The 27,987-nt window shown below is 46.6% G+C and overlaps 4 protein-coding genes across 4 annotated transcripts; 2 read left to right on the top strand and 2 right to left on the bottom strand.

The window, feature by feature from the left end:
• Positions 1-196: 196 nt before the first annotated feature.
• Positions 197-10,029, bottom strand: hspa14 (heat shock protein 14). The gene is made up of 15 exons (XM_079734834.1): positions 9,966-10,029; positions 7,870-8,074; positions 7,517-7,597; positions 7,335-7,417; positions 6,856-6,904; positions 6,602-6,707; positions 6,398-6,488; positions 6,057-6,161; positions 4,731-4,892; positions 3,891-4,046; positions 3,428-3,530; positions 2,751-2,966; positions 1,448-1,609; positions 579-646; positions 197-371 (listed from the first exon to the last, which is right to left on the bottom strand). Exons 2-15 carry the CDS (start codon positions 7,924-7,926, stop codon positions 293-295), a joined length of 1,518 nt encoding a protein of 505 aa, XP_079590960.1. The 5' UTR covers positions 7,927-8,074; positions 9,966-10,029; the 3' UTR covers positions 197-292.
• Positions 8,145-10,782, top strand: LOC307074614 (cerebral dopamine neurotrophic factor-like; the record flags this gene model as incomplete). The annotated part of the gene is made up of 4 exons (XM_079734842.1): positions 8,145-8,293; positions 8,479-8,606; positions 9,957-10,098; positions 10,595-10,782. Exons 1-4 carry the CDS (start codon positions 8,224-8,226, stop codon positions 10,780-10,782), a joined length of 528 nt encoding a protein of 175 aa, XP_079590968.1. The 5' UTR covers positions 8,145-8,223.
• A 1,851-nt stretch (positions 10,783-12,633) lies between these two features.
• helb (helicase (DNA) B) lies at positions 12,634-26,630 on the bottom strand (the record flags this gene model as incomplete). The annotated part of the gene is given in 15 exon segments (XM_079735617.1): positions 12,634-12,735; positions 13,590-13,685; positions 17,371-17,772; positions 18,906-18,984; positions 18,986-19,029; positions 20,311-20,494; positions 21,169-21,228; positions 21,350-21,434; positions 21,586-21,722; positions 22,435-22,576; positions 22,718-22,907; positions 23,242-24,036; positions 24,160-24,340; positions 24,579-24,948; positions 26,410-26,630. Coding segments are annotated over 15 exon segments (3,051 nt in total). The 5' UTR covers positions 26,594-26,630.
• Positions 13,700-14,458, top strand: LOC307075079 (cerebral dopamine neurotrophic factor-like; the record flags this gene model as incomplete). The annotated part of the gene is made up of 2 exons (XM_079735585.1): positions 13,700-13,778; positions 14,271-14,458. Coding segments are annotated over 2 exons (267 nt in total), but the record flags the coding sequence as incomplete, so codon positions are not given.
• Positions 26,631-27,987: the final 1,357 nt, after the last annotated feature.

The raw sequence follows: 27,987 nt of genomic DNA, 5'->3' as shown, positions 1-27,987 counted from the left end.
CTTGAACCAATAGTTTGTGTCTAGAAGCAGGTATAGCCTGACAAAATGCCATTTTACAGACTCAGATGTACTTTCTAAACAGATAATGTCGCAGCAGATTCGATACCTCGCTCATTTGTAAAATAACTTTGGTAGTAACAGAGCTTGATGTTGATTTCCTCTGCACCAAAAAACAACGACACCATAGATGTGCAAGTACAGTTTGGGTCTGAAAACGTTTTATTGAGTGAAAAAAAGAGAAGACTTTGTACACAGTGTGCTAGCAGGAGGGGGGGGGGGGGGGGGAGCGGTCTCAGGATGCTGCTGCTATGGTGACGACCTCTGACCTGCCACTGCTCTGATCTACACAGGACACATGGAGGGAGCCGTCCCTGGAACACCACACACACACACACACACACACACACATTATTTGAAAACTTCTAGACAATACCAATGATGTATGTCACTAGTTGGATAGTTTATAGTGAATTATGAAAAATTTGAGTGCCATCCCATAAAAGAAAGTTGTTTGTCGTTGTGTTTACTCAAATACATAATAACATAATCCATAGAATAAATAGCATTATGATTATTACCTCTTCATGGTCAACACCGTGTCGATGTCGTGGTTCTCCTCCTTGGGCTCCAGGTCTCTGAGGACGATCTGCAGGGAAGGTAACCACCAGTTAGAGGGCAGGGGGTAATCAGGGCCCCTGCTAGTCGCTCCATAAACATTCATTCTTAACACGGGGTTGGACTCTGCCAACAAGACTCTGTCAAAGCCCTGCTCTCGGTCTACCGTTCTCCACGGGCGATGTCGCTCCTTAATAGCCACAGATAAAAGTTTGACATCAATTTCAGTATCCTTCCGACTATCTGATGAATTTCCGAAGTTAAACCGAAAAAGCAACCTGGAAGTAAAACTACTATGGGATCATACTACGATTATACATACATGAGGGAGTGCTTGAACACGGCACAAAAACAGTGCAAGAGAACTTACCGATACCGTTTTCATGCACTGTTTAAGCACTCCCTCATGTCAATATTGGCTTGATTAGTATTCTTCTTTTCCCTGCATCTATATTTTTCTAGCATTTTGAATTTTGGACATTTACACTTGTTTTTAACACTTATTCTATTCCTAACACGGTGTCTGCTGCTGCTGGAAGTTAATTTTCTTAAGGGGGACCTTCCCGAGGGATTAATAAAGATCCTATCTACCTACTAATAATAACGCAAATGCTACTTCCTTACAATCATGTCAAACTCGAAACTGTACCAAACGTGGAGATTCATCTCAAGAGCATAACCGTCTCTCTATGCCTGCTCTTCATTCGGCATCCCGGTCTAAACCTTCCCACCCGGACCAAGTCTTTGCCTCAACATATCTGCATGACTTTCCTATGAACTCATGAACATAGTGCTTAGCCCGAGACTACATGCTAGTCCCGGGCGTGCCTACCCGGGCCAGGGTTTCGGGCTGAAGCGCCACCCGCTGGTAGAGCTCCACGCAGAGGGAGGCCAGCGCGCCGGGACCCTGCAGGGTGTGGACACGACGCGCCGGGAGGGGCGTGCCCGACGGCAGCAGCACGTTGAACACCTCCGCGCCTGACTCGTCCTGCTCCTGTTGCCGCGCGACACCGGGCCAATCGGAGGACACGAAGCAGAGTTGGCGTGAGTTTGTTTGCTCGAGGAAGCCGCCCCCTTGCCTTGCATGTAGTGTTGCTTTTTGGTGACTTAAAGACTCGCAGAGGGGTCTTCACACGTACCCGCTCGACATACCGACCTAAATCACTCTTATAAGTTTTCATTTTTAGTATGCCTTTCAATTTGGCTATCAATTAGCACAGAAGCGTTTATCAAAGCCTTCACCTTTGCAGAGATAAGAAAGTGTAGAAGTGAAGAAGTGTATACAATTGTATGGCTTATGCCGCGTTAGTCCTATATCTCTGCAGGGATACCGATAAAACTATGTAGTGAGCAGGAATATTGAAGCTTTACAGTAAAGCATCCTAAACGGTCCCATTATCAGACCACCAGGTGGGAGTGTGATTAGCCCGTTTTGAAAATCGGCCTCTTCTGACATCACAAGTGGACACGTCCACCTAGGTGAACACGCCCACTTGTGATGTCACCAAAACACAGGAAGAGGCAGATTTTCAAAACGGCTATCAATGGCCAATCACACTCACACCTGGTGGTATAATGTGGGACCTTTAAAAAGGAGAGGCAGATGGAGGTAGGCCTGTGGCTCTACGCTGCCCTACAGGTACGCTAGCTACGCTAGCTACAGGTACACTAGCTACAGGTACACTAGCTACAGGAACACTGCCCTACAGGTACACTAGCTACAGGTACACTAGCTACAGGTACACTGCCCTACAGGTACACTAGCTACAGGTCAAGAGCTACAGGTACGCTGCCCTACAGGTACACTAGCTACAGGTCAAGAGCTACAGGTCAAGAGCTACAGGTACGCTGCCCTACAGGTACGCTGCCCTACAGGTACGCTGCCCTACAGGTACGCTGCCCTACAGGTAGGCTGCCCTACAGGTACGCTGCCCTACAGGTAGGCTAGCTACAGGTAGGCTAGCTACAGGTAGGCTAGCTACAGGTAGGCTGCCCTACAGGTACGCTGCCCTACAGGTACGCTGCCCTACAGGTACGCTGCCCTACAGGTACGCTGCCCTACAGGTACGCTGCCCTACAGGTACGCTGCCCTACAGGTACGCTGCCCTACAGGTGTGCTACCCCGGACGTCGTACCTTGACCAGGATGTCGGCGGAGCACACTTCCACGGCGACCGACTCGTCGTCGGGGCAGGGTCCATCCTTGCCCGCCAGAAGCCCCGCCTCCAGGGCGGCGCCCATGGCGATGACCTCGTCAGGGGGGGTGGAGCACAGCTGCTCCACGTCGGGGAACAGGTCCTGGATCATCTTCTGGAGGCGCGGGATCCTGGCCGAGCCGCCGCACAGCACCACCTGGTGGCCAACGCCCGCAACCGCAGTTAGACGTCACTCTTCAACGTCAAGACACATTAAAGGGCACTACACATGCATACACATGTTGGCTACGTTTAAGGGATCTACACACATTTACATTCAGGGTAATTCGCTGAGGCTTTAATCTAAAGCGATTTACAACCATTCGTTCACACATTCACACACCCGCGGCGGTGTCATCCCCCAGGGCGACAGCCAGCTGGTCAGGAGCAGTCAGGGTGAGGCGTCTCGCTCAGGGACACCTCGACACTCGGCTAGGAGGAGCCGGGGATCCAACTAACAACCTTCCGGTAACAGGTCAAAAAAAAAGCCGAAAGGGCTCTACACACGCATACACATGCTGGGTGTGTTAAAGGACACTGCACGCACGTGGGGTGTGTTGGAGGGCACCACACACTGAAATGCCCTCAAGGGTGTAGCATCACGCACGCGCACTGTACCTGGCTGAAGTCCCGGGCCGAGAGCCCCACCGTCTCCAGCAGGGTTTTGATTGGCTGGATGCTCTTGCTGAGCAGGGACGAGCAGAGTTGCTCAAAGCGAGCTCTGTGGACACAGGACACGCGTTGGTGGGGGGGGAGCCACAGGAAACACATGGAGCCGTCTACCCGCCTGGCCCAGAGGGTCGGGAGGACCCCCCACCAGTTTAGGCTGGGTCTCAAGGGGAGTCTACATAAACACGGCCGTTTTTCCTCCAACACATTTTTGACCGATGCTCAGGCAATGGGTACGAGTGAGTGATGTTACAGTGAGAAAGGTAAAGATGGTCATGTTAAAGATGTAATTCTTTGCCTTAATTTTAACAAAAACCAAAAGAAAATAGTTGGAGACGAACGAGGCATGAATAAGGAAAAACATAACATAACCTGAACTACATGAAGGAGATGCACTGGGGGGGGGCGTCACCTGGAGATGTTGCAGTCGAAGTCCATGCCGTCGTGGAGGGAGTCCACGAAGCAGTTGGCCGAGGTCAGGGAGGAGAGGGAGTGCTTGGCGTGGTCCGCCCCGTTGGTCAGCTTCATCATGGCCCGCGCGTTGCTGCTGATGTCCTGCTTGAAGGACCTGCGGGTCGAACACAACCACTGAGTAAAGAACCACGGCCGGCGGTGACAGTGAGGCTGACAGGTTGGGTTTGACCCAATATCGCTTTTTCAAAGCCCACTGGCTGCCATAGTCAAGTCAATTGTATTTGCATAGTCCTTAACAATTAGTCTCAAAGGGCTTTATACAACACTCCCATAACCCCAAGCTCTACTGAAGACTCTGAGCCCTAAGCACTGACACTGGAACAGACCCTTACAACCAAAGGAAATCCTTTTGGGAAGTTTGTTTTTGGATACAAGTCATTAGGGAGTGGTTAGGGCTTGTCTTGCTCAACGATTACCAACAGGTAGGCCGGCAAGTAGAATCCAACCGCCTAGATATGCTTTCTGAATCATCGTGGCCCTTTGTTGTGGTTTAGGGGAGTGGGTTTAAATATGGTTTCAAATAGCTCGATTCAACCCATGCGATAATATAGTTCCTTGTAGATCATATCCAGCCTCCGACAGTGAGGTCACGACACTTACTCCAAAAATTCTCAACTCACGATTCATTTCACATCTCCTCAAAAGACATTCGTTAACAATCTAACGTTCCAACCAGCGAACTAATGATCACTACCCTCATCTCCAACACAAAGTGACAGGTCTTCATCGAGTCCCCCCCCCCCCCCCCCCCCCTCCACACGGCGGGCTCCCTGCTCACCGTTTGAACTCGGCGGCGAGGTGCAGGGCCAGGGCGTCGGTGTAGCTCTCCCCGCCCACGCTGTGGTCCGTCAGCGTGTCCAGCACCCGGAACATCCCGCCGTTCACCTGCAGCGCCGTCACGCTCAGGGACGTCCCGCCCAGCTTGTAGACCAGCACGTGGCTGGGGGGGGGGGGCGGGGACAATGGGGCCCGTTGGTAAACATGACGGAGGAATGATGCCAACACACGACTGAATCTAAAACATGCCCAATCTACCTAATCTAACACATCGCTAATCCAACTGGTCTCCTTTTGCCTATAATCTAATTGCGATTATTTCGATCAAAATTAAGATTTAGTAGTAAGAAATGTATCTTCTTAAAGCTCCTTATGTTCTGTATTATTCATTAAACAAGCTGAATAATTCAATAGTATGACCAACCCTACATTGGAAGACTTAATTAATGTGTTGAGATGAATTGATGCATGAATTGATATTGTAACAATAATTATTAATGATAGTTAATAATCTTTATTTATTAACAATTAAATTGTAAAAGAAAAATAAATACGAATCTTACTGATCTACAGTCAGTAACCGCCTCAAATTAATCGCAGCCTTTGCGATTTGCAAATCTCGTTCTATTACAATGCGATGTCTGTTTGAATTTGATTAATCGTTCAGCCTTAAAGGTTGTATCAGCAATGTTGGGCGACGCCACTTCTGTTGGTATTTGAAGCGAGATGCCAAACAAACAGAGACAGCTCGCCCCTCCCTTCCGTGTATCCAGTAAAAACTGTCATGAACGCAGCGCAGAACCCCACAACACCCAGCCCTTGTCGGTGATTGGTTGGAATACTATTTATTTCGGCTTTTGAGTGGTCGGTAGTACCATTTGTTTTTGTGTACGATCTCGGGGCACAGGCTGTCTACAGAGACGTGTTTTTTGACGGCTTGCTTATGGGGCGGGCAGCTAGCGGATCGTGAGGAAAGATCAGATGAATGTGATCCTATATTCATCGGCCTAGAATCGCTGATACAGCCTTTTATGTCGATAATTACCTTGTGACAGAAATGTAGCCTATACGATCAATGTTAGCGTCAACTGTCAAAATTTACATTTACCGTACGACTACGAACCTTGCTACTACTTACTGTGCTATTCATTTTATTATCGCAAATTCGTACATTTTTGTGTAGGTGCAATTACTATAACCGTTCACTACTTATGCTCTGACACTCACATTTCCCATCTGGGATTAATAAGTAACATCTTCTCAACAAGTGCATGTGTAAAGATCACTCGGCTGGGCCGCGGTGAACACTGTGTGGGTGAAGGCCTACCTCTTCCCTGAGGGGAACTCCTGCCCGATGTTGTACGCCAACAGGGCAGCAGAAGGTTCATGGATCAACCTCAGCACGTTGAAGCCTGCCGCCTCCGCCGCCTCCCTGCAAGACGTGAAGGAAACGCACACTGATCACACACCGACTACTGTCCATTCGTCATTTAGCAAACACGTAATATACAAAGCAAGGGACAGAGACTTCAGATACGGGTCATTAAGGAGCTGGTCAGGGGTTAGGGCCTCTTGCTCAAGGGGTCCTCCAGGGTAGGCCGTGTACAGTGGGGGATCGGGACTTGAACCCTTTGCCTGGGAGCCTACAACGCTAAAGAGTTAACATACCTTAAGGCGGTCTTCTGGGCCTGGGAGAACTCAAAGGGCACCGTGATGACGGCGTCCGTGACGTCGGAGCCAAGCGCCGCCTGAGCCGTTTCTGTGGGGTTGGGGGGGGGCACACGGTCAATCGTAAGCTTTCACCTCCGGCAACGGCACAGAGAACCCAGAGGAAACAGCAGCAAACGTTTGTGAGGAAACGTTATTTTTTACCTCTCATCTTTTGGAGGACCAGCTTGGCGACGGCGTCGGGGGTGACCAGTTTGGTCTGCTCTCCGGCGGTGATCTCGTAGTACAGCTTCTCCCCCTTGCTCACCACCTGGGACCACAACTCTTTGGTTAGCTTCAGAGTCAAACCACACAATGATGATCACGACATATGGCGAGAGAGAGAGAGAGAGAGAGAGAGAGAGAGAGAGAGAGAGAGAGAGAGAGAGAGAGAGAGAGAGAGAGAGAGAGATACTCACAGGACATTTACTCTCTGCTTTATGGGCGTTTGCCTCAGGGTCTGCCGGGCTGTCAATCAGGAGAAGACACCACATGGGAAATGGGAAATCAAATTACGGGTTGATGGGACATAGACATATTTTTGTAGAACAAATATCAATTGAATATATATGAAGAGGAGGTTTTGGGAATGTCTAAGTGCTGGCTTGAGACCAATGGGGTTGTCCGTGAGAACACAGGGTTGTCCAGTCAGAGTTCCAAGCTTATAGGTTTTATTGTCCAAAGCGCAGGACTGTATGAATGTGTGTTGGTAGGTGTGTTGGTAGGTGGGTGGGTAGGTAGGTAGGTAGGTAGGTAGGTAGGTAGGTAGGTAGGTAGGATGATCATGTGTAGCTAGGTGTGATGGGTAGGTAGTTGGGTAGGATGTGTGTGGGTGGCTAAGGTAGGATGTGTGGTGAGGAGAGAAACGGATAATCTTCCAAACAATATATGTACTCACGTTCTGCCCAACAACTGTTTGACTTTGACCACAGTGTTGGTGGCATTGCGGACTCTCCCTTGCTTTGCTGCAATGCCTACAATCTATGGAAGGGAGGGAGGGAGGAATCATTAAACTGACTGATTTCTCATTTTTACAAAGAAACACATTGAACACATGTGGAGGTAGGGTCGGGGTTGTACCTGCTCTGTTTCCCGGTACGCCACCACAGAGGGGGTGACTCTGTCGCCGGCGTCATTGGCGATCACATCCGCTCGCCCGTCCTAAAGAGGAGAAGAAAAATCAAAGAAGAGGAGAATAAAAGGGTGCGTTTAAGAGTTTGGTGGATTGGCCCACCGCCTCATGTGTCCTGATCACACAGACTCTATAGAGTAGAAGAAGAACTACAGTCGAGCTAGCTAACAGCTGAGGTGAGGCACGACTAGCTAGCCCACAATACCGACATGTGCTCCCGGTTTCCGAACACCAGACGCGGGGTTAGTAGTTAAAACACAGCCAACGAACACTTTTCACAACTTTTAAAATATTCTCAAACCTTAAATATCGCCACGCAAGCACATGTGTAACCAAAGTGGACTCCAATGGCAGCCATGCTTAGAGATTTTCCGGCGATGGCGGTGTGCTATGTGGTAGCCGGTTCTTGCTTCCGGGCAGTTGGTCCAATCAGAGAGCGGCGAGGTCGCCTCCGCCAATCAGATGCCTCAGGACGCTCAGTGGCTCCGTCCAATTGGATTCTATTCCTGGTCGCGTGAAAAAGCGCTCATCGTGTTATAAATAGAATTGGAGCCGCTTCCTGGGGAAGTTGCGGTGCGCTCCCCAAACGCTACCGTAAATTGCTCGGGGTTTATTGATTGTTTGGACTGTAGTTGTACTTATTATATATAGAGAGATGATGTTCTGTCTCGCCTTTGTGCTTTTGCTAAGAGCTGTTTCAGTTTCCCCGGCAGGCGACTGTGAAGGTTAGCCACTCAAAAGCATGTGCGTGAACAAAGTTATTTATAGGTTATTGTGCACAAGCTGGAACTAAATGTCAGGCGTAGTGAACACCTCAAAAAACACAGGATTGCAATTGTCCAAAGAAAAAGGCATTCGTTACTATACTACCGTGTGACCTTATCATAAGCAATAACAATACTTTCTCTAGTGTGTGTCGGCTTTCTGCAACGAGTATACGGCTCCCTGGTGTCCACGCACCAAGACCTCAGTCCAACGTTGGTGGAAGAAGAGCTAGTGAGTGCGTGCGCTGAGGTCCAGGGAAAAGAGTCCAGACTGGTGAGAAAAGACACAGCAGACGCACGACATAATGTGTTCCTCATCTGGGGAGGATCCGGGGACGGGAGCGGCCCCTGGTTCTGTGAAATTATGATCAGGCCGTCGTGGTTATCTGAGTCGTCGGGGTGGATCTGTATGTTTTAAGTTTCATATTACATGTGGCACCAGAGTCGGCGCCAGAGCACGATCTACTCGAGGGGCGGGGGGTATTTTAACTCAGCGGTGACCAATAGTCAAACACAGCAGAAATACTATCAAAAACGAAACACATTTTTCTTTATATTATTAGGCTAATTATTCATTATTTTTTAGCAACAATATGTTGTTCTTGTTGTTGTCGAGGCTATGTGGTAGTAGCCATGCACACAGTTTACGCAGCCACACACACGAAGACGAAAATGAAAGGCGGAGGGCGGTCGTGGAGGATAAACGCAAATAAATGCAGTTCCACCTCTGATATGTCAGAAATAGTTTATTCACCTCTCAACAGTTTATGCACCTAAAGAAAAAACATTAAGTAGGCCTGCCACTGGTTATAAACCTTAGACAACAGCCTCCAAAATCAACAAAAACACCCCTGGACAACATAAGTAACAGAACAGGTCCGCTGACGCTAGCACGCATTCGGGTAGCAAGTAGCCTATTGGACAAGCCACGCAGCAGGCAGAAATGACACAAGGCCATATACAGAAAGCCAGGGCTGGCTTCAAGAAGTGAAATGAACAACGTCTAAGAACTGTGCCCTTCCATTCGCTTGTGCATTTGCGTGTCAAGGCTAAGCAATTTTCGTAAAACCATTTTTGTTGATAATTAGGCTAACTGTCTATGATATAGGCGGACAAACTGTGTACCGTATTATTTTCGCATGAGCATTGACCAAGCCTAACCTGCTATACATGACCAAAATGATGCGATTTCCCAGTTCATTTGTTTTACTTAAATTAAGTTACAGTTTGCACATTTAATATTAAAAGAATAACTAAAAGGGATTATTTTGGCCACGCCATGACCTATGGTAGGAGGGGCATTAATGACCGCTAGGGGGGGCACGGCCCCCAAATTCCCCACCTTAGCGCCGACATGTGTGGCACAGGACTGAGACTATAGGGAGATATTACAAACGTGCATTTAGATTAGATAGTAACCTACAAAGAGTTTTTGCAGTTCAGCTGAGTTTTATTTTCTGTTGATTTTGCAAAAAAACCCGACTTAAATATTTGCATCGTAGAGCAAAATAGGCCAATATGATTTGAGTGCCACCTGGTCCTTAAAGCGACAGTTTGGCCCTGTATCGATCATCTTAAAGCCTCAAAACACGTCGTTCTTTGTTCGTGTGTGTCGTCCCAGTAGTGCTATTACCTTGGGGCCAGCAGCGATGCAGCGACCCGCGTCACGGCGTCCGTTGCCCGACCTCTGTCCTCCCACGTGCCGGTGGAGAAGATCTGCCAGCGGCTCGGCAGCACAGACAAACAGATATGTGAACTGAAATATGGTAATTTCCTGTCGGAAGCGAAGCAAGCCACCGCAACTCACAGCATGGCATTCTTGCAAATGTTGAGCAACAGACTATCCTTCAGTCATGGCTGATTTTTTTCTTAACTCATAAGTGTTACATAATGTTCTATTTTATTTGTGCCGCTGTGCACCGAACCATCCCTGGAAGGAGGGACCCCTCTCCTTCTTACGGTTTCTTCCCTCTTTATTTTATAAGGGAGTTTTGCATGTCTTCAGTAGAGGTTGGGGTTATGGAAGTGATATATATTGTTTCTCTTTCTGAATAATGTACTTATTGTAAGTAGATTTGGATAAGAGCGTCTGCTAAACGCCCTAAATGTAAACGTCTCCCTTCCCCCCCATGGGATCTCCTCCGGTTCTCTCAGCCGACTCTCCACGACACACTTGCTAAGACAGCCCGCTGTCCCCCTCTCCCCACGACCCGTCGCTGGTCCACCGCAATACTGTCTCTCTCTCTCTCGGTCCGTCTGCAGAGCAGCAGCTGTGGGACCTGAGCAGCGCGGGGCTGCTGTCGCTCCGCGTGGCCGAGCTGAAGAGAGTGTTGACGTCCTGGGGAGAGGAGTGCCGCGGCTGCCTGGAGAAGCACGAGTTTGTGGATCTGATCCAGGAGAAGGCCCAGCAACACCAACACGATCCACATGAACACCATATGGACCTGTGATTCAGGAGCAGGGTCGAACGGACCGGAACGGTGTCGGCTCACCAGAGTTCAGAGTTCACGTGATCATTCAACAGCAGCAACACTTGTTGAGCTGTTTTTAAAAGTAAGAACAAGGCAAACTGATTTTCAATACATGGATGCATAGCGGAATGGACTCCATATTTCAAATCAATTTATATTACAAACTACAAAGTCCACATGAATGAAAAGTTGAATTCACAATATCCTGCACATGCGCAATGGTGTCTGGCCCAACCTGAATGCAGAAAGTGAAGAACCTGTTTTATACCGTTGAGTCCATGATCAGAAGACCACAATGATCAGACAACCCAAATACATCTGGAAGAGTTTTATGCTATGGAAATGATCAATTATGTCCACTCATTAATAAACACATTTTAAAATACTTTGCTCATCACTTTTAAAATGATTCTAGAAACGCAGAGTTTAATATAAGAATACAACTTCAGAATTTGTGTTGGTCTCTAACTACTATTAAGACCAGACTTGGTGGTAGCAACAAAGATGGGAATCCTCAAGTTTAGAGACAGTGTGTTCGCTTCTTAATATTGCATATTAAGAAGCGAACAAAGTTCATTTTTTGGTGGATCATCTGATTGTTTATTCTACATCTCCAGTACCTTCCAGTCAGTCCATTTTAGATTTTTACTCATCGACAAATAAATTAGATTGCTTCATGCAGTAGCCTCCCGTTTCTTTAATTGGATGTATAAGTATACATCAAACTGCACATACTTCCCGTTTGTTTATAGTGTTATAAACCCTCATATCCCCATCTCCACGTTAGGCACTTAATAAAGATTAAAAAAGTACCATCTTACATAGTCTTACAAGTTAGATTTGAAATGATTCACCAACTCAACTGACAATAATCAATACAAATGGTTAAAAAAAAAACACAATAATGAACGTACCAATGCAAAACAGTTGACACTCGGACACAATCCAATTCTCGGATTTGCAGTTTGAATATACAATGATGCGCAATCTTAAGGATTGTGAAGAAGTTCCGATTATGTAGCCCTCTTTTTAACAGTATGACAGTCTGATGTTGGACTGTCAGACAAAAGAAGGGCCATTCGATGCCAATACAAACCCCTCGGTGGCTCCGTCAATTAATTCTTTCAAGAACAACAAGGGGGGCTAGAGACAGGGGTCTGGCAGAGAGGTGGATAATAAACAGGAAGAAGGTGAAACATATTTAGTGTCTGGTTCCCTAAGGCCCCTTCCACACGGAAACTATTTTCTTTGTGAAAACAGAAGTCTTCAGCGTTCTGGCCGACCGTCCAGATAGATCCACTTTTTTGAAACCAGGTCCCAGGGTGAGAAAGAGAAAAGCGTCCCTATGCGTTTGTGCGTTAGGATTCGTGTGGACGACAGATACGCAAACAATGACTTCATCGCCCCCCAAAACAAGCTGGGCAACGTTCGATTTCCGTCTAATTTGTTTTGTTTGATTTGTATTATTTTTGTAGCTTTAAATACAGCCCCATGGTAAATTGAATCACTAACTGTACATTAAATCAAGCTTTAATGTTTAAAAACTGCCTTGTGTGTTTGTATACAGCGCGCAGGCTTGATACGCAAACTCTGGTGTGGCGGTCGGAGGCGGAGATCTGGCAGGGACAGGTGGGTGAGGGCAGGGTGAAGGTGTCATCAACTACCAGTGGGGAGGTCAGAGACAAGGCTCTGCCAGGGAGGGGGATGTAAACAGAAAAAGGCGAAACCATATCCAACTGTTGAACGCTGAATGCGTTCCTCAACTATTGTCGCTCTTCCCACCGTCTAATCCAATTGAAGGATTGGTGGGAATGGGATCCATGTAGTTTGTCACTTGGGTGACTGGGGCTTTTTGGGCGTCAACGGGTCTTGCATTGGGCTGCCATGGAAGGCTGGCTGGAGGTTGTTGCAGTCCATCGCTGAATCGAGATACTGAAAACAAGTGATAAACAACAGCTTGAAACAAGCATTTACATCCAGGACCTGTAGTCTATCCAATTAGGAACGTCAAATGTATGTGTGTCGTGGAAATATCAATCATAACTATAACATGAAATCATATACAAAATATATTAACCTTGTTTATATATAACTATTCACATTAAAATGAACTGTATTACATTCTCCCTGTGTCTTAAGATACATCATTTCCTAAGAAAGTTCCCATTTGCATTCCCACTACTATGTCTGATAGTAAGGCCAGGCCAATCGGCTTACTTCTTTGTTATGTTTGTTAGATTCCTTTAACCTTCTTGCAGCCATGCTTGCAGACTTGCAGACTTTCCCACTCATCCCATAGTGTATTGCAGTTAACTTGGCCTCTCCCGCCAATCCTTAACTCTCCACTTCCCACTTGCCTGTGTATTCCCTACCCACAATGCGTTTCCCTATAATAATCTTGTTCACCCATTGTCTCACTGAATGTATCCTTGGTAACTTTGCCGCCTGTACTTTCCCATGATCATGCTCTAATATTAAGTCAAATATTTCGCTGGCCGACGTGCCCTAAAAATAAGTTTCTCTCCATCAATGTGCCACCAAGTCTTGTCACAAAGCAGCTAGCTTCCAGATGAATTGGCCGACTGAGCAGCCTATATGCGGAAGATAAACTACGATGGAAGAATGCCATTCCTCTTGCCAGAAATGCATGTATTGCAATGTAAACTTAAGTGAGCTCGCCTTGTAAACATCTAGCGGTGTAACACCAGGGAATACTATGCCACCATAATCTGCAGCCTCCGCTTTATCCTCAAGTACATCTCGCACCTGAGGGAAACACCACTCACCTTTGTTTTCTTTGTGGGAGTACAAAAGAAATCTAACACCGTCTTGGCTGCCGCCGCCGCTCCGATGCGGGCAGTTCCCGGTTGGACGTCAACGGTCTTGGGTCTTGGTCTTGTCCTCCCACGTGCCGGTGGAGAAGATCTGCCAGCGGCTCGGCAGCACCGACAAACAGATATGTGAACTGAAATATGGTAATTTCCTGTCGGAAGCGAAGCAAGCCACCGCAACTCACAGCATGGCATTCTTGCAAATGTTGAGCAACAGACTATCCTTCAGTCATGGCTGATTTTTTTCTTAACTCATAAGTGTTATTGTTCTATTTTATTTGTGTCGCTGTGCACCGAACCATCCCTGGAAGGAGGGACCCCTCTCCTTCTTACGGTTTCTTCCCTCTTTATTTTATAAGGGAGTTTTGCATGTCTTCAGTAGAGGTTGGGGTTATGGAAGTGATATATATTGTTTCTCTTTCTGAATAATGTACTTATTGTAAGTAGATTTGGATAAGAGCGTCTGCTAAACGCCCTAAATGTAAACGTCTCCCTTCCCCCCCATGGGATCTCCTCCGGTTCTCTCAGCCGACTCTCCACGACACACTTGCTAAGACAGCCCGCTGTCCCCCTCTCCCCACGACCCGTCGCTGGTCCACCGCAATACTGTCTCTCTCTCTCTCGGTCCGTCTGCAGAGCAGCAGCTGTGGGACCTGAGCAGGGCGGGGCTGCTGTCGCTCCGCGTGGCCGAGCTGAAGAGAGTGTTGACGTCCTGGGGAGAGGAGTGCCGTGGCTGCCTGGAGAAGCACGAGTTTGTGGATCTGATCCAGGAGAAGGCCCAGCAACACCAACACGATCCACATGAACACCATATGGACCTGTGATTCAGGAGCAGGGTCGAACGGACCGGAACGGTGTCGGCTCACCAGAGTTCAGAGTTCACGTGATCATTCAACAGCAGCAACACTTGTTGAGCTGTTTTTAAAAGTAAGAACAAGGCAAACTGATTTTCAATACATGGATGCATAGCGGAATGGACTCCATATTTCAAATCAATTTATATTACAAACTACAAAGTCCACATGAATGAAAAGTTGAATTCACAATATCCTGCACATGCGCAATGGTGTCTGGCCCAACCTGAATGCAGAAAGTGAAGAACCAGTTTTATACCGTTGAGTCCATGATCAGAAGACCACAATGATCAGACAACCCAAATACATCTGGAAGAGTTTTATGCTATGGAAATGATCAATTATGTCCACTCATTAATAAACACACTTTTAAATACTTTGCTCATCACTTTTAAAATGATTCTAGAAACGCAGAGTTTAATATAAGAATACAACTTCAGAATTTGTGTTGGTCTCTAACTACTATTAAGACCAGACTTGGTGGTAGAAACAAAGATGGGAATCCTCAAGTTTAGAGACAGTGTGTTCGCTTCTTAATATTGCATATTAAGAAGCGAACAAAGTTCATTTTTTGGTGGATCATCTGATTGTTTATTCTACATCTCCAGTACCTTCCAGTCAGTCCATTTTAGATTTTTACTCATCGACAAATAAATTAGATTGCTTCATGCAGTAGCCTCCCGTTTCTTTAATTGGATGTATAAGTATACATCAAACTGCACATACTTCCCGTTTGTTTATAGTGTTATAAACCCTCATATCCCCATCTCCACGTTAGGCACTTAATAAAGATTAAAAAAGTACCATCTTACATAGTCTTACAAGTTAGATTTGAAATGATTCACCAACTCAACTGACAATAATCAATACAAATGGTTAAAAAAAAAAACCAATAATGAACGTACCAATGCAAAACAGTTGACACTCGGACACAATCCAATTCTCGGATTTGCAGTTTGAATATAAAATGATGCGCAATCTTAAGGATTGTGAAGAAGTTCCGATTATGTAGCCCTCTTTTTAACAGTATGACAGTCTGATGTTGGACTGTCAGACAAAAGAAGGGCCATTCGATGCCAATACAAACCCCTCGGTGGCTCCGTCAATTAATTCTTTCAAGAACAACAAGGGGGGCTAGAGACGGGTCTGGCAGAGAGGTGGATAATAAACAGGAAGAAGGTGAAACATATTTAGTGTCTGGTTCCCTAAGGCCCCGTCCACACGGAAACTATTTTCTTTGTGAAAACAGAAGTCTTCAGCGTTCTGGCCGACCGTCCAGATAGATCCACTTTTTTGAAACAAGGTCCCAGGGTGAGAAAGAGAAAAGCGTCCCTATGCGTTTGTGCGTTAGGATTCGTGTGGACGACAGATACGCAAACAATGACTTCATCGCCCCCCAAAACAAGCTGGGCAACGTTCGATTTCCGTCTAATTTGTTTTGTTTGATTTGTATTATTTTTGTAGCTTTAAATACAGCCCCATGGTAAATTGAATCACTAACTGTACATTAAATCAAGCTTTAATGTTTAAAAACTGCCTTGTGTGTTTGTATACAGCGCGCAGGCTTGATACGCAAACTCTGGTGTGGCGGTCGGAGGCGGAGATCTGGCAGGGACAGGTGGGTGAGGGCAGGGTGAAGGTGTCATCAACTACCAGTGGGGAGGTCAGAGACAAGGCTCTGCCAGGGAGGGGGATGTAAACAGAAAAAGGCGAAACCATATCCAACTGTTGAACGCTGAATGCGTTCCTCAACTATTGTCGCTCTTCCCACCGTCTAATCCAATTGAAGGATTGGTGGGAATGGGATCCATGTAGTTTGTCACTTGGGTGACTGGGGCTTTTTGGGCGTCAACGGGTCTTGCATTGGGCTGCCATGGAAGGCTGGCTGGAGGTTGTTGCAGTCCATCGCTGAATCGAGATACTGAAAACAAGTGATAAACAACAGCTTGAAACAAGCATTTACATCCAGGACCTGTAGTCTATCCAATTAGGAACGTCAAATGTATGTGTGTCGTGGAAATATCAATCATAACTATAACATGAAATCATATACAAAATATATTAACCTTGTTTATATATAACTATTCACATTAAAATGAACTGTATTACATTCTCCCTGTGTCTTAAGATACATCACTTCCTCTCTCTACCTGAGAGAGGTTAAGAAAGTTCCCATTTGCATTCCCACTACTATGTCTGATAGTAAGGCCAGGCCAATCAGCTGACTTCTTTGTTATGTTTGTTAGATTCCTTTAACCTTCTTGCAGCCATGCTTGCAGACTTGCAGACTTTCCCACTCCTCCCATAGTGTATTGCAGTTAACTTGGCCTCTCCCGCCAATCCTTAACCCTCCACTTCCCACTTGCCTGTGTATTCCCTACCCACAATGCGTTTCCCTATAAGAATCTTGTTCACCCATTGTCTCACTGAATGTATCCTTGGTAACTTTGCCGCCTGTACTTTCCCATGATCATGCTCTAATATTAAGTCAAATATTTCGCTGGCCGACGTGCCCTAAAAATAAGTTTCTCTCCATCAATGTGCCACCAAGTCTTGTCACAAAGCAGCTAGCTTCCAGATGAATTGGCCGACTGAGCAGCCTATATGCGGAAGATAAACTACGATGGAAGAATGCCATTCCTCTTGCCAGAAATGCATGTATTGCAATGTAAACTTAAGTGAGCTCGCCTTGTAAACATCTAGCGGTGTAACACTAGGGAATACTATGCCACCATAATCTGCAGCCTCCGCTTTATCCTCAAGTACATCTCGCACCTGAGGGAAACACCACTCACCTTTGTTTTCTTTGTGGGAGTACAAAAGAAATCTAACACCGTCTTGGCTGCCGCCGCCGCTCCGATGCGGGCAGTTCCCGGTTGGACGTCAACGGTCTCCTTCACGGGCGAGCTATCTGGAGCCTCCACCGGGCCTCCCGCCCCGCACAAGCGCTTAGCGATCATCTTGGTACCGGGAGTCTGCCGCGGCGGGACCTGGGGACTGGACCTCTGGGGCGTGGGTCCCTGGGGCGTGGACCTCGGCGATCCGCGGTGGTCGCGCTGGGGTTGGGGGGACGCCTGAACCTGCGGCACCAACTGCTCCTTGACGAGGCCGCTGAGGCGCGTGAGCCGGGGGACCGGCTTCCGCCTGAGGGCCCCCTGCAGCTCCTCACCGGTGGAGACCACGTACACCCGCTTCTGGCCCCTGGTGACGGCCGTGTACACGGTCATCCAGTTCTGGAAGCCGCCCGTGCCCACCACGTACACGACCGTTTCGGTCTCGGAACCCTGGGGGGGAGATAATGGACCAAACTGGGCTGGAGGTCACGGCTGGTGATGGTCAAACCAAAGCAGGGCTCACTGACCAACCTGGCCAGTGTTTACACCACTTAGCCGCCGTACACGAGGACTCCTTTTGCTGGACTGCCGCAAAAGACTCAAGACACACTTGTCCAGAGTTCACCTGCAGAGACTCTGCGTAGCCTCCCTCCCCCCCCCCCCCCTAAGCCTGATTTCCACCGGGGACGTAAGCGCCGCGGTCACCGCTGCTGATCGCTGCCACTCTAATCAATGAAACCATCCCCGCCGGGCGCGCCGCGGGACGTCTCAGCAGCGTCCCAGGAGTGGCACGCCGCGCCGCAGCGCTATCTTTCCGCAGCACTTCTATTTTTGACGCGAGCCGTTGCCGAACCGCGTCGATTTCAACCGAGCAGATCGAGCCGGGCAGGAAGTGAAAAAGTGAAAGCCATAGAGCATCCGGTCAATTTTCAAAATAAAACACAATGCTCAGCTCATGTAGCCTATCACAACTTCACATCAACATTACGTCATGACCGGTGGCACCAGGTCAGCAGTCAATCAATCAAAGGGTCTCAGAGGGTCGGCAACATGGACGACGAGAGACTTGTTGAAGTGGAGCAACATAAAATCATTTATGAAATAAATCATCCTTTTTATAAGGACAATGTCAGAAAGGACAAAGCCTGGCATTTAATTGCAGTAGTTTTGGGAGTGGAAGGTGAGTACATTAGGTTTAGGATTATCGCGTGATCTCGTGATCTCGCGTGAATACGGCTGGCTCGCAAGGCAGCGCTATGCTGCCGTTAGGCGCCCGGTGGAAATTGACGCAGGGCAGAGTTCGCAGCCGTTCCGCGGCGCGTACGTCCCCGGTGGGAATCAGTTACGTTACACACTTATTAATGTTGTACGTCCTTGCACATTCAAATAGTACTTTGTGCTGCATCTTATCCTAGCTCTTTGTTGTATACGGGGAATGGGTTAACCTAGTGATGGTTAGTGCTTGTCACTTGGTTCTATGAACAACCCCCCCTGTGTCAACAGCGATGTATTGTTGTGTCTCTTTCTTCTGACTAATGTACCTATTGTCAGGCACTTGGGATAGAGGTTAGGGACACACGCACCTGGAAGGTGTGGATGGTTCTGGCCCAGGCGTGGCGCAGCTTACAGCTCTGCAGCAGAGTCCGGTACTGGGCCTTGACGAAGCGAGCGCTTCTTTCGGTCACGCCCGTCCACCTCTGTGTGGTCCTGGGGGGGGGACAGCGAACGGAGAGAAGGAGGGAGCAGCCTGTTAGAGTCACTCCCGTTATTTATCTCTTAAATGAATCACAAAACACAGAATATCAAAACACATGAGCTAAGAGCTATCAGTTACCTCCAAATCATTTCCTGTTCACATGCAAAAAGATGTAACCCACTGATTCCTATTGGGTTACCGTTATTCAAATCAAGCCAATCACAAGCCGCCTACACCCTCTCTAGGTTGAAACAATGGTGGGGTTTGAAACCTGGGCAAGATTGCTCTTAGACCTGTTCTGTAGGGGATCTGATGTTGGACTGTCATAAGGGCCATTATAAGGGCCATTTGATGCCAATGTGTGTGTGATGAGGTGACATCTCGATGGTTCCACATCAGAATGTCATCACAACACCAGCTGCTGGCAAGCGGCTTTCTACTCAACTTTATACAAGGCTCCACAACATGCACGCGCACACACACACACACACAAACACACAGACACACACAGACAGACAGACAGACACACACACAGACAGACAGACAGACAGACAGACAGACAGACAGACAGACAGACACACACGCACACACACACCTGCCTGCACCCTGACCCACACACACATACACAGCCACTTTACAAGGTCGATCCCTCCGCTAAACTACCTCGGCTGGACGTCTGGTACCGCCATCGCTAAGAGCAAGCAAAGGTCGATCAACAAAGTCACAACTTTTCTCTGTTTTGGGACCTCAGTGGTGGAACGAGCTCCCTGCCGATGACAGGGTCGCAGAGTCGCTCACCAGCTTCCGCAAAAGACTCAAACCTCACCTGTTCAGAGTTCACCTCGACTCTACATAGCTACCCAGCCCCTTCCGGCCACCATTGTATGTTGTACGTCCTGGCACTTAATGTACGCACTTAATCTACATTGCACTTATTTATAGTACTTAATTGTGTAGCATCTGCAGTAGCGGCTAGCATTGCTGTACACGGGGAATGGGTTAGCCTAGCGATTGTAACACTTGCACTTGGTTCTATGAACATCTTTACTGTACTGACAGCGATGTATTGTTTCACTTCTTATGACAGATGTACTTATTGTAAGTCGCTTTGGATAAAAGCGTCTGCTAAATTCCCTAAATGTAAATGTAAAGGTACATGGGAGGTGGGAAAAAAAAGAGTAGTGTGGTTGTGTCTTTTGAGGGAGGGACACAAACACTCACACAATAACAAATGCACACACACGCACTTTGTACTGCGGGTAAGAGTTCACTTTTGTCGACTGGTCACTGACCTGAGTGATGAAGAATATCTCTCCGTTGCAGAGTCGGATGCTCTCCGGTTTTTTATCATCATCATCATCATCATCATCAGGATTTCTTTGGGCTTCAGCGTCCTCCTGATCAATAGGGGCATTCTTGGTGACACAGACTTTGTCTCCAGGCTGAAACTTATGCTTGCCCTTATGGTCTTTATCTCTCCCGTTATTTTGCACTCCCGTTATTTATCTCTTAAATTAATCACAAAACACAGAATATCAAAACACATGACAAGAGCTATCAGTTACCTCCAAATCATTTCCTGTTCACATGCAAAAAGATGTAACCCACTGATTCCTATTGGGTTACCGTTATTCAAATCAAGCCAATCACAAGCCGCCTACACCCTCTCTAGGTTGAAACAATGGTGGGGTTTAAAACCTGGGCAAGAGTGCTCTTAGACCTGTTGTTCTGTGGGGGATCTGATGTTGGACTGTCATAAGGGCCATTATAAGGGCCATTTGATGCCAATGTGTGTGTGATGAGGTGACATCTCGATGGTTCCACATCAGAATGTCATCACAACACCAGTTGCTGGCAAGCGGCTTTCTACTCGACTTTATACTGACCTCAGTGATGAAGGATATCTCTCCGTTGCAGAGTCGGATGCTCTCCGGTTTTTTATCATCATCATCATGGGCTTCAGCGTCCTCCTGATCAATAGGGGCATTCTTGGTGACACAGACTTTGTCTCCTGGCTGAAACTTAAGCTTGCCCTTATGGTCTATTTTGGAAATGCATGGGAGAAAAAAGTGAGGGAAAAAAACTATTGTGGGAATTGGTGTTTATGAAAGTCAGCCACATTTGTATTCTACAGAATGGTTAATACTTACTTGGTTGTGTGCTTATTATAGTGGTTACAACAGAGTTCATTGATCAAGTCAACATCCGCCCTAAAAAGAGGAGCAATTATTTGTAATTTTTTAGAAGACTGGACCAAGGTGTTCTAGAATACCTCTTCTTTTCTCTGAAGCTGTATTGGTAGCTCGATAGATAAATGTCTAACTACTTTACCTTCTGAATGAAATGAATTGAGATTTTGAATCATCATCCAACCCAGGTGCTGATTCTATCAGCCATTTGACAGCCTTTTGTAGATCTGAAAATAAAAACAGATGGTGCAATGCCTGCATTTCTCCACCTAATCTCCCATGTTTATCTACTTTGACAATATCTAGTATTGACTAGATGCAATGGCACGGCCTGTATTTATTTACAGGTACCTAAAAATAAATAAACTTTGGACTTACCGTCATCGCCCTTGTTGGCAGGGAGACAGATGTGGATGAACTTTTTGTCGCAGGGTATGTTGAACGGCCCGGGAAGGTTCACAACGTAGTCAAACTTCAACTGCACAGGGCTTTTACTTTCCCCAATGTCGGCAATTCTGAAGACGGAGGGCGGGAAAACATGGACTTTGTTCTTCTGCAGCTTACTAGCTGGTACATTAGATTAGCAGACACGGTTCTCCAAAACAGCTTACGGTGACTTTGTTTTGGATATAGGAACATTACATTTACATTTAGGGTGCTTAGCAGACGCTTTTATCCAAAGCGACTTACAATAAGTACATTTGTCAGAAGAAAGAGAAACAACAATATATCTCTGTGGGTACAGAAAGGATGTTCATAGAACCAAGTACCAAGCACTAACAATCACTAACCCATTCCCTATATACAACCAGGATAGCTAGGATAGGATGCTACACAATGCCAAGTACAGGACATGAAAGAATAAGTAGGTGTTAGGACATGGATGCCTAAACGCTCAGTTATGGTTCCACCTCGACGCACCGCAACGACCGTGCAGACGCTTCAACGCAGTCGTGAACCTGTTCTGGTTCCGCGTCTGGTTTTATTGAGCGGTCCAATCACAGCCCTTGCTGCTGCGTCGCCTCGACGCAAGGTTAACGTTTTAGGGAGGCGCACGTCCGGCCCTTGCGGTGGACCCAAGGAGGGTCCGCAAGGACGACATGGGTCCGTAAACCCCCTCACGTCGACGTGGAACCATAAGTTAGCTTTTACTCTTCGCTAGATGAAGTGAGAGTTTAAGATAATATGAGCGCACTTTTTTATAAAACGCGGTTCGAAGCCACTCACCGCTTAGCGTTTTGGACGATGAGTTCGGACTCGGAGCGGTGGTTGTTCCTCATCTCCACGGTGTATTCGAGCGACTTCAGGCTGGAGAAGAGGTCCACCAGGGCGCTACCTGGCTGGATGCTGGGCAGCTGTCTCACATCGCCTTTGGAGAGACACACAGGCAGACCTTCATTATACTCAGGTTCGCTCCTAAGCAAGAGTACAAGTGCTAAATTACCAAAATGTAAACGCATGTACATGTAAAACGTCTGAAGATGATTCCACAGATTCCGGAGACGCTCACCCAAGAGGATGAACTTCTGGAGCTTTGCGTGGCTGATGAGCTTGGAGAGGACGGAGTGGAGTAAACCAACCGGCACAAGGCTGCCCTCATCAAGCACCAAGACGCGCACCGACTCGAACTGCCAATTCGACCCTCCGTCAACATGTTCTTTTTTTTTTTTTTCTTCTGCCATATTGAACCTCCAAATCACCTGCGTAGAGATACCGTAGTTTTTTGAGACAGCAGATGAAAATGTATCAACTATCCCATTGACTTTGTTTGTATGCGTGCAGATTTTCCGAACATAAAAAGTACTTTTTTTACATTCCACAAATGGTGAGCAATCGCATACAAAGCAGATATACATTGAGTGATTGTCATTTACGTAACACACGTCTAAAGTCGACAGCTGGACTGTAGTGTAGACTCAGAGGGATCTTTTAAATCTTGCCTCCCATCTGCTTGTGAAATGCGCGTTAAACTTAAGCACCTGGCTGAGAGAAAGCATGTTCAAGAGGTCTTTGAGGGCCCGTAAAGCAACCTACCTGATGCATGGTGAAGGCTTCGAAGCCTGTTTTCTTCGTCAGCAGAGATGCTGCCCGACCTGTGGGGGCGGTCAAAAGGATCTGCTCTTTCAAAAGCTTATCATCCTGCCTCTCTATCTTCTCCTCCCCTTCCTTCTCCTCTCCCTCCTCCTCCTCTCCCTTGTCGGACGTTCCAGGCAGGTGTCCGGGGTCCGAGATGGAGCGTCCCTTCTCCACCGCCGCCCGGAACAGCTCGCTGACCACCGTGGTTTTGCCACAGCCGCCACAGCCGCTGATGACCGTCACCGGGTTGGAGCAGATCATCTTGGCTGCGCGCAGCTGGAACGGATCCACCTTCACGGGGGAAAGGGTTGGGAGATCCATCGCTGGATCTCTTGCCGCTTTCGCAATCCGAATCTTCTGGGCGTGAGCGCACAAAACCTCCTCAGGGTTTATCAGAATATTCCACTGCGTAGCGCCCGCGAGATGGCGCAGGCAATCTGCGATGCCCGATTCGTACTTGTGCAGATTTTGAAGTACGACTTTCTTTTTGTCCAACATCATCACCCCAAGGTCCCGGAGGAACGGGAGAGTTTGCCACACCTGTTCGTCAGGTATTCGGGATTTGTTTCTCAAACTGTGGCAGAGTTTGTCTTTTTCCATATACGTGCTGCCGGTGTTCGCACAGAACCTCTTCACCTCATCGTACACCAACAGGGCGTTGTGCTGAAGACGCGGCAGCTTCTTGAGCAAGCCGCAATCTTCGAACGCTTTGAGATTGGCCTCACAGCGCAACTTCAGTTCTTCAAGTATAACCTTTGGAAGGGAGGAGGGGAGGTGGTGGAGATCAAAGTTCAGAAGGTCAGCATGGTGTGAACACAATAGATGATGCACAGGTTAAACGTATGGTTGTGTAATTGTATTTAGAGAGGCACTCACCTCAGAAAACCCTAACTTCCACACATCATTTTTAATGATCTTTTCTAGTTTGGCCAATAGACTATCCACGCGGTTGCTATTAGCCGCCCTCGGCGGAGAAAGCAGAGCGTCAAACTGCCGCGGTAAAAGTACCGGTAAGTATTTCATAACCCTGGGGTAGGAAGAGGACGCCTGCATCCCCCTGCATTCAGCTGAAACAGAACAGAGTTATTCAAAAGGATTGCATGCTGAAGGATAACATGGCACTTTGAGCAATCTGTAGCAGCCATTGTTTTTTTTTACCAACATTCTTGGTCTCTTTCTCTCTCTCTCTCTCTCTCTCTCACTCTCTCTCTCTGACTCTCTCTCTTTCTCAAATAAACAGTCAAAGAAACAATATTAGCCCAACAATTGCCCAGAAGCCTACCTGAGGATGAAACGCATCGAATGATGATGATGATGATCGAATGATGTTCTGCGCCAGGGATTGTGTGTCTGAGTCAGAGTTATCCCCAAACTCAGTGAGGACCTCCAATAAGTTGAGAATGGTAACGAGGCGTTCCTTGGGCAACCACTCGAAGAAGCGTTGGATTGAAACATGTGGCACACCGCACGCCACCAGAAACAGGGATACAATGGGGCGCCATCCGTCTTTGTCCAGGTCCGTGCGTATCGTGTACCAAGCAGAGCCCTTTACGGTCAAGTTCCTCTTGGGGCCTTGTGTGTGGCAGGTGATGTGCCACCAGGGGGCCCTCAGGGAAAAACGGCCCGTCACCCTCAATCTATCTCCCCTGAACGTCTGGAATAGGACTGCAGAATGAGAGAAAAAAATACAGGAGACAGAGGAAAGATTGTTAGCTACGGAGGAGGATAAGGGACATTTGTGATATTTTTCTCTTTTAGTCCGAGTTTATCTCGGAGATCAAAGTCAGAATTCTGAGATTAAAATCAGAATTTTGAGATTAAATTCCGAATTCTGAATTTGATTCTCAGAATCCTGACTTTAAACTCAGAACAAATAAAAATGCACATGTGGACCTAATCCTCTTCCGTAGATTTAATAGGTCTGTAGGAGCCTAAATGCCTATTTGCTTTATTTAAGTTCATATTTTACGATGCCGTTTGGATCTTTATAAGTGAAATAATATAATTAAGAATAATTAATAATTAATTGTGTTAATTTGGAATATATACTTTTATTTTTAAATGCACTTGCAATATTTTTGGCGTATGCGCACATTTAGTTACTTTATTTTGAAGTGTGAGAGACACTTAATTGTGTCAACTACCGGTGACAGACTGTCAGGATAAGCGTGGAGCCACAGTTTTTTGACTTCTCGCTCTTTCTATCTCTTACCTCTAACCATAACCTCATTGTGGAAAAGGATTTTTTGTATTGTGCGTTTGACAAGTAAACCCTTTAAACTTCACGTCGTGGTCCGTTGGATTATTTTTGTGGATATTGGATGAGGTATGCGTCGAAGGGAAAACGGAGCGTCAAGCTGAAGCTTCACTAATTAGACCCTTTTGATCCTACAAGGTCCATGTTCCCATCCTGTGTGTCGCAAAGTCACTCTCACTGACCTTTGTTCCTTAAAAGGTAGCCTACCCATAATTCCGATTTAATAGTCAGAATTCTGCCTTTAAATAATTTAATATTTTAGTATCATAATACGTATAGCCTAAAAGTAAAAAATAAACCTTTATTGATCCCCACGCGTTAAAATGTGTGCAGCGGAAAATGTTACAGAAGCGGAAAGGCAGGCGAAAATAGAGACGTCATATTTTAAATTAGGCCTGTATTTTAATCGATTTTAATCAATGTCACACCCTAGCCTGAGGCGGTTCACACCCCCATTGTTTCCTCAGTATACCTGGCTACAGTCCTAATTGATCGAGGTTGGTATGGTCTGAAACAGCAGCCTTCTCTATTGCAGGAACATACAATTGGTTAGAGTGGATATAAAACGTTTACAAGTATTTTAAAGGGGGATATTACACATTGCGACATTAATAAATACTATTGGCTCAGGATACCTTGTTACATTCTTTTGATTTTCCCTGGGGGTCTATAAACTATACATCTATCTTTCATTCGTGACCAACACTTCCATTGATTTACCGCCTCGGAATCGGACCCCCCATAACAGATCTCGAAACTGAAACCAACTTGCAGAGTGACCCGAAATGACTTCTTTGTGCATGTTATTGTTGCGCCACAAAAATGGGAATTATTTGCAAGCAGTTTTTAACAGCAACTTTACGCATTACCTTTACGCTTGGGCGGCCCCGCCGACTGGTTGATCCACGCCGTCTTTGAGGAAGGGTCGGACATGTCCTCCATGTCGAGGAACTCCGGGGTCGTGTCCTCCTCGACGTCTCCCTCGGAGTCGTCGCCGCTCGCCGCTTTATCCTCGTCCTTCTCCGACAGAATATAACCTTCCAGGAAAGCCATCGATCCTTTGGATTTCGATAACTTCTTATGTTCGTTGCCTCACCGGATCCGCTGTGAGATACAATCCCGTCCAAATCAAACTGCGCGAATAATATTGGCGCGGTTCATGTCCCTCTTGCTCAAAGATCGCGCGCCGGGCTTATCTGACGCCAACCGTGTGACGTCGTCAGGGGCAGTTGCTTAGAGGAGGCAACGGAGGCAACGCCTCCACGTGATTTAAAAAGATTTACTTGATGATGAAATTATTATAAAAATATAAAAAAAAAATAATTACATGAAAATGTTAAAAATGTTGAAAAGAATTGCCAAGTGCCTTTGCAAGGCAGGAGGCTGGCCGAAGTTACTCTGACTATGTTAACGTCCGCCTTTTTTTTTGCAGCCTCTGAGAATAAAAAATAACCAATCACAATTCAGTTTCACTGTTGCGAGGTAAATCATCCATCCCATGTTACACATATGAAAGGCGACCAGCCGCATCTACTCCTTGCTACCAATCACAAATCAGCTATTTATTTTAAGCAAATCAAATGAGCCTTCAGTCGTGGAACAATAATAATAATTATAATTTATATTAGAATGAAACTAAATCCAAAGCTGCATAATGAAAACAACCTTTCACTGTAACTTCGCAGCAAATCACAACAACAGGCATCCTCCCATTAACCTGACTCTTGCCAGATGAAATTCATCTGGCGAGAGTCAGGTTCCCCATAGCTCCCGCCATCATAATTCTTGGGCGCCGCTTCTGCTGCCCAATGGCGGATGAAGGTGTTTACTGTAAACAGCAGCGCAACAGAAAAAGGCATTCGGTGCATCTGCAAGCTGGAAAGCTGGTTTTATACTTAACCGTGCCATTTTATCTGTATAAATTATAACTCAACTTTATGCAAAACTTTATGCAAACCAAAGCCTGGTGACTCCGATATCATCACAGCAGTCAAGCACTGTTCCCATAAATAATACAGTGTTCTCTCATCAATAGGCCTATAAACACAACATATAGCAATAAATAAATGCATCATACATGTAACAGTTAGGCATACCATGTATTAAGTTAGTTATTCGTTTTTAGATTATCATTATTGTACTGCCCGGGCCAATCGCTAAACGTTGGCGAATTTACTTATTTCCATACAGCCTCACGAAAAACAACGAACACGACCGCGCATGGGCGAAGGCTTTTGATATTTAATTATATTTTATACTCCAAAAGTTGGATCATATCGCAAACAAACGACATAATATAAAAGGCAACACACGAAAAGTACGATTTTCAATTTGAACCAAGTTGGAATATTAAACATGCATCCCCACCCACCTGCTGACATCACCTGCCCTATATCCAGCTGCTTTGGGACTGCCAAGCGTCCTGGCTTCCACAGTGGTGGAACGAG

Source organism: Pollachius pollachius (assembly GCF_949987615.1).
Source record: "Pollachius pollachius genome assembly, chromosome: 4".
Classification (NCBI taxonomy): Eukaryota; Metazoa; Chordata; class Actinopteri; order Gadiformes; family Gadidae; genus Pollachius; species Pollachius pollachius.
The sequence above is the reverse complement of the archived record's forward strand: the minus strand, read 5'-3'. Positions and strand labels throughout refer to the sequence as shown.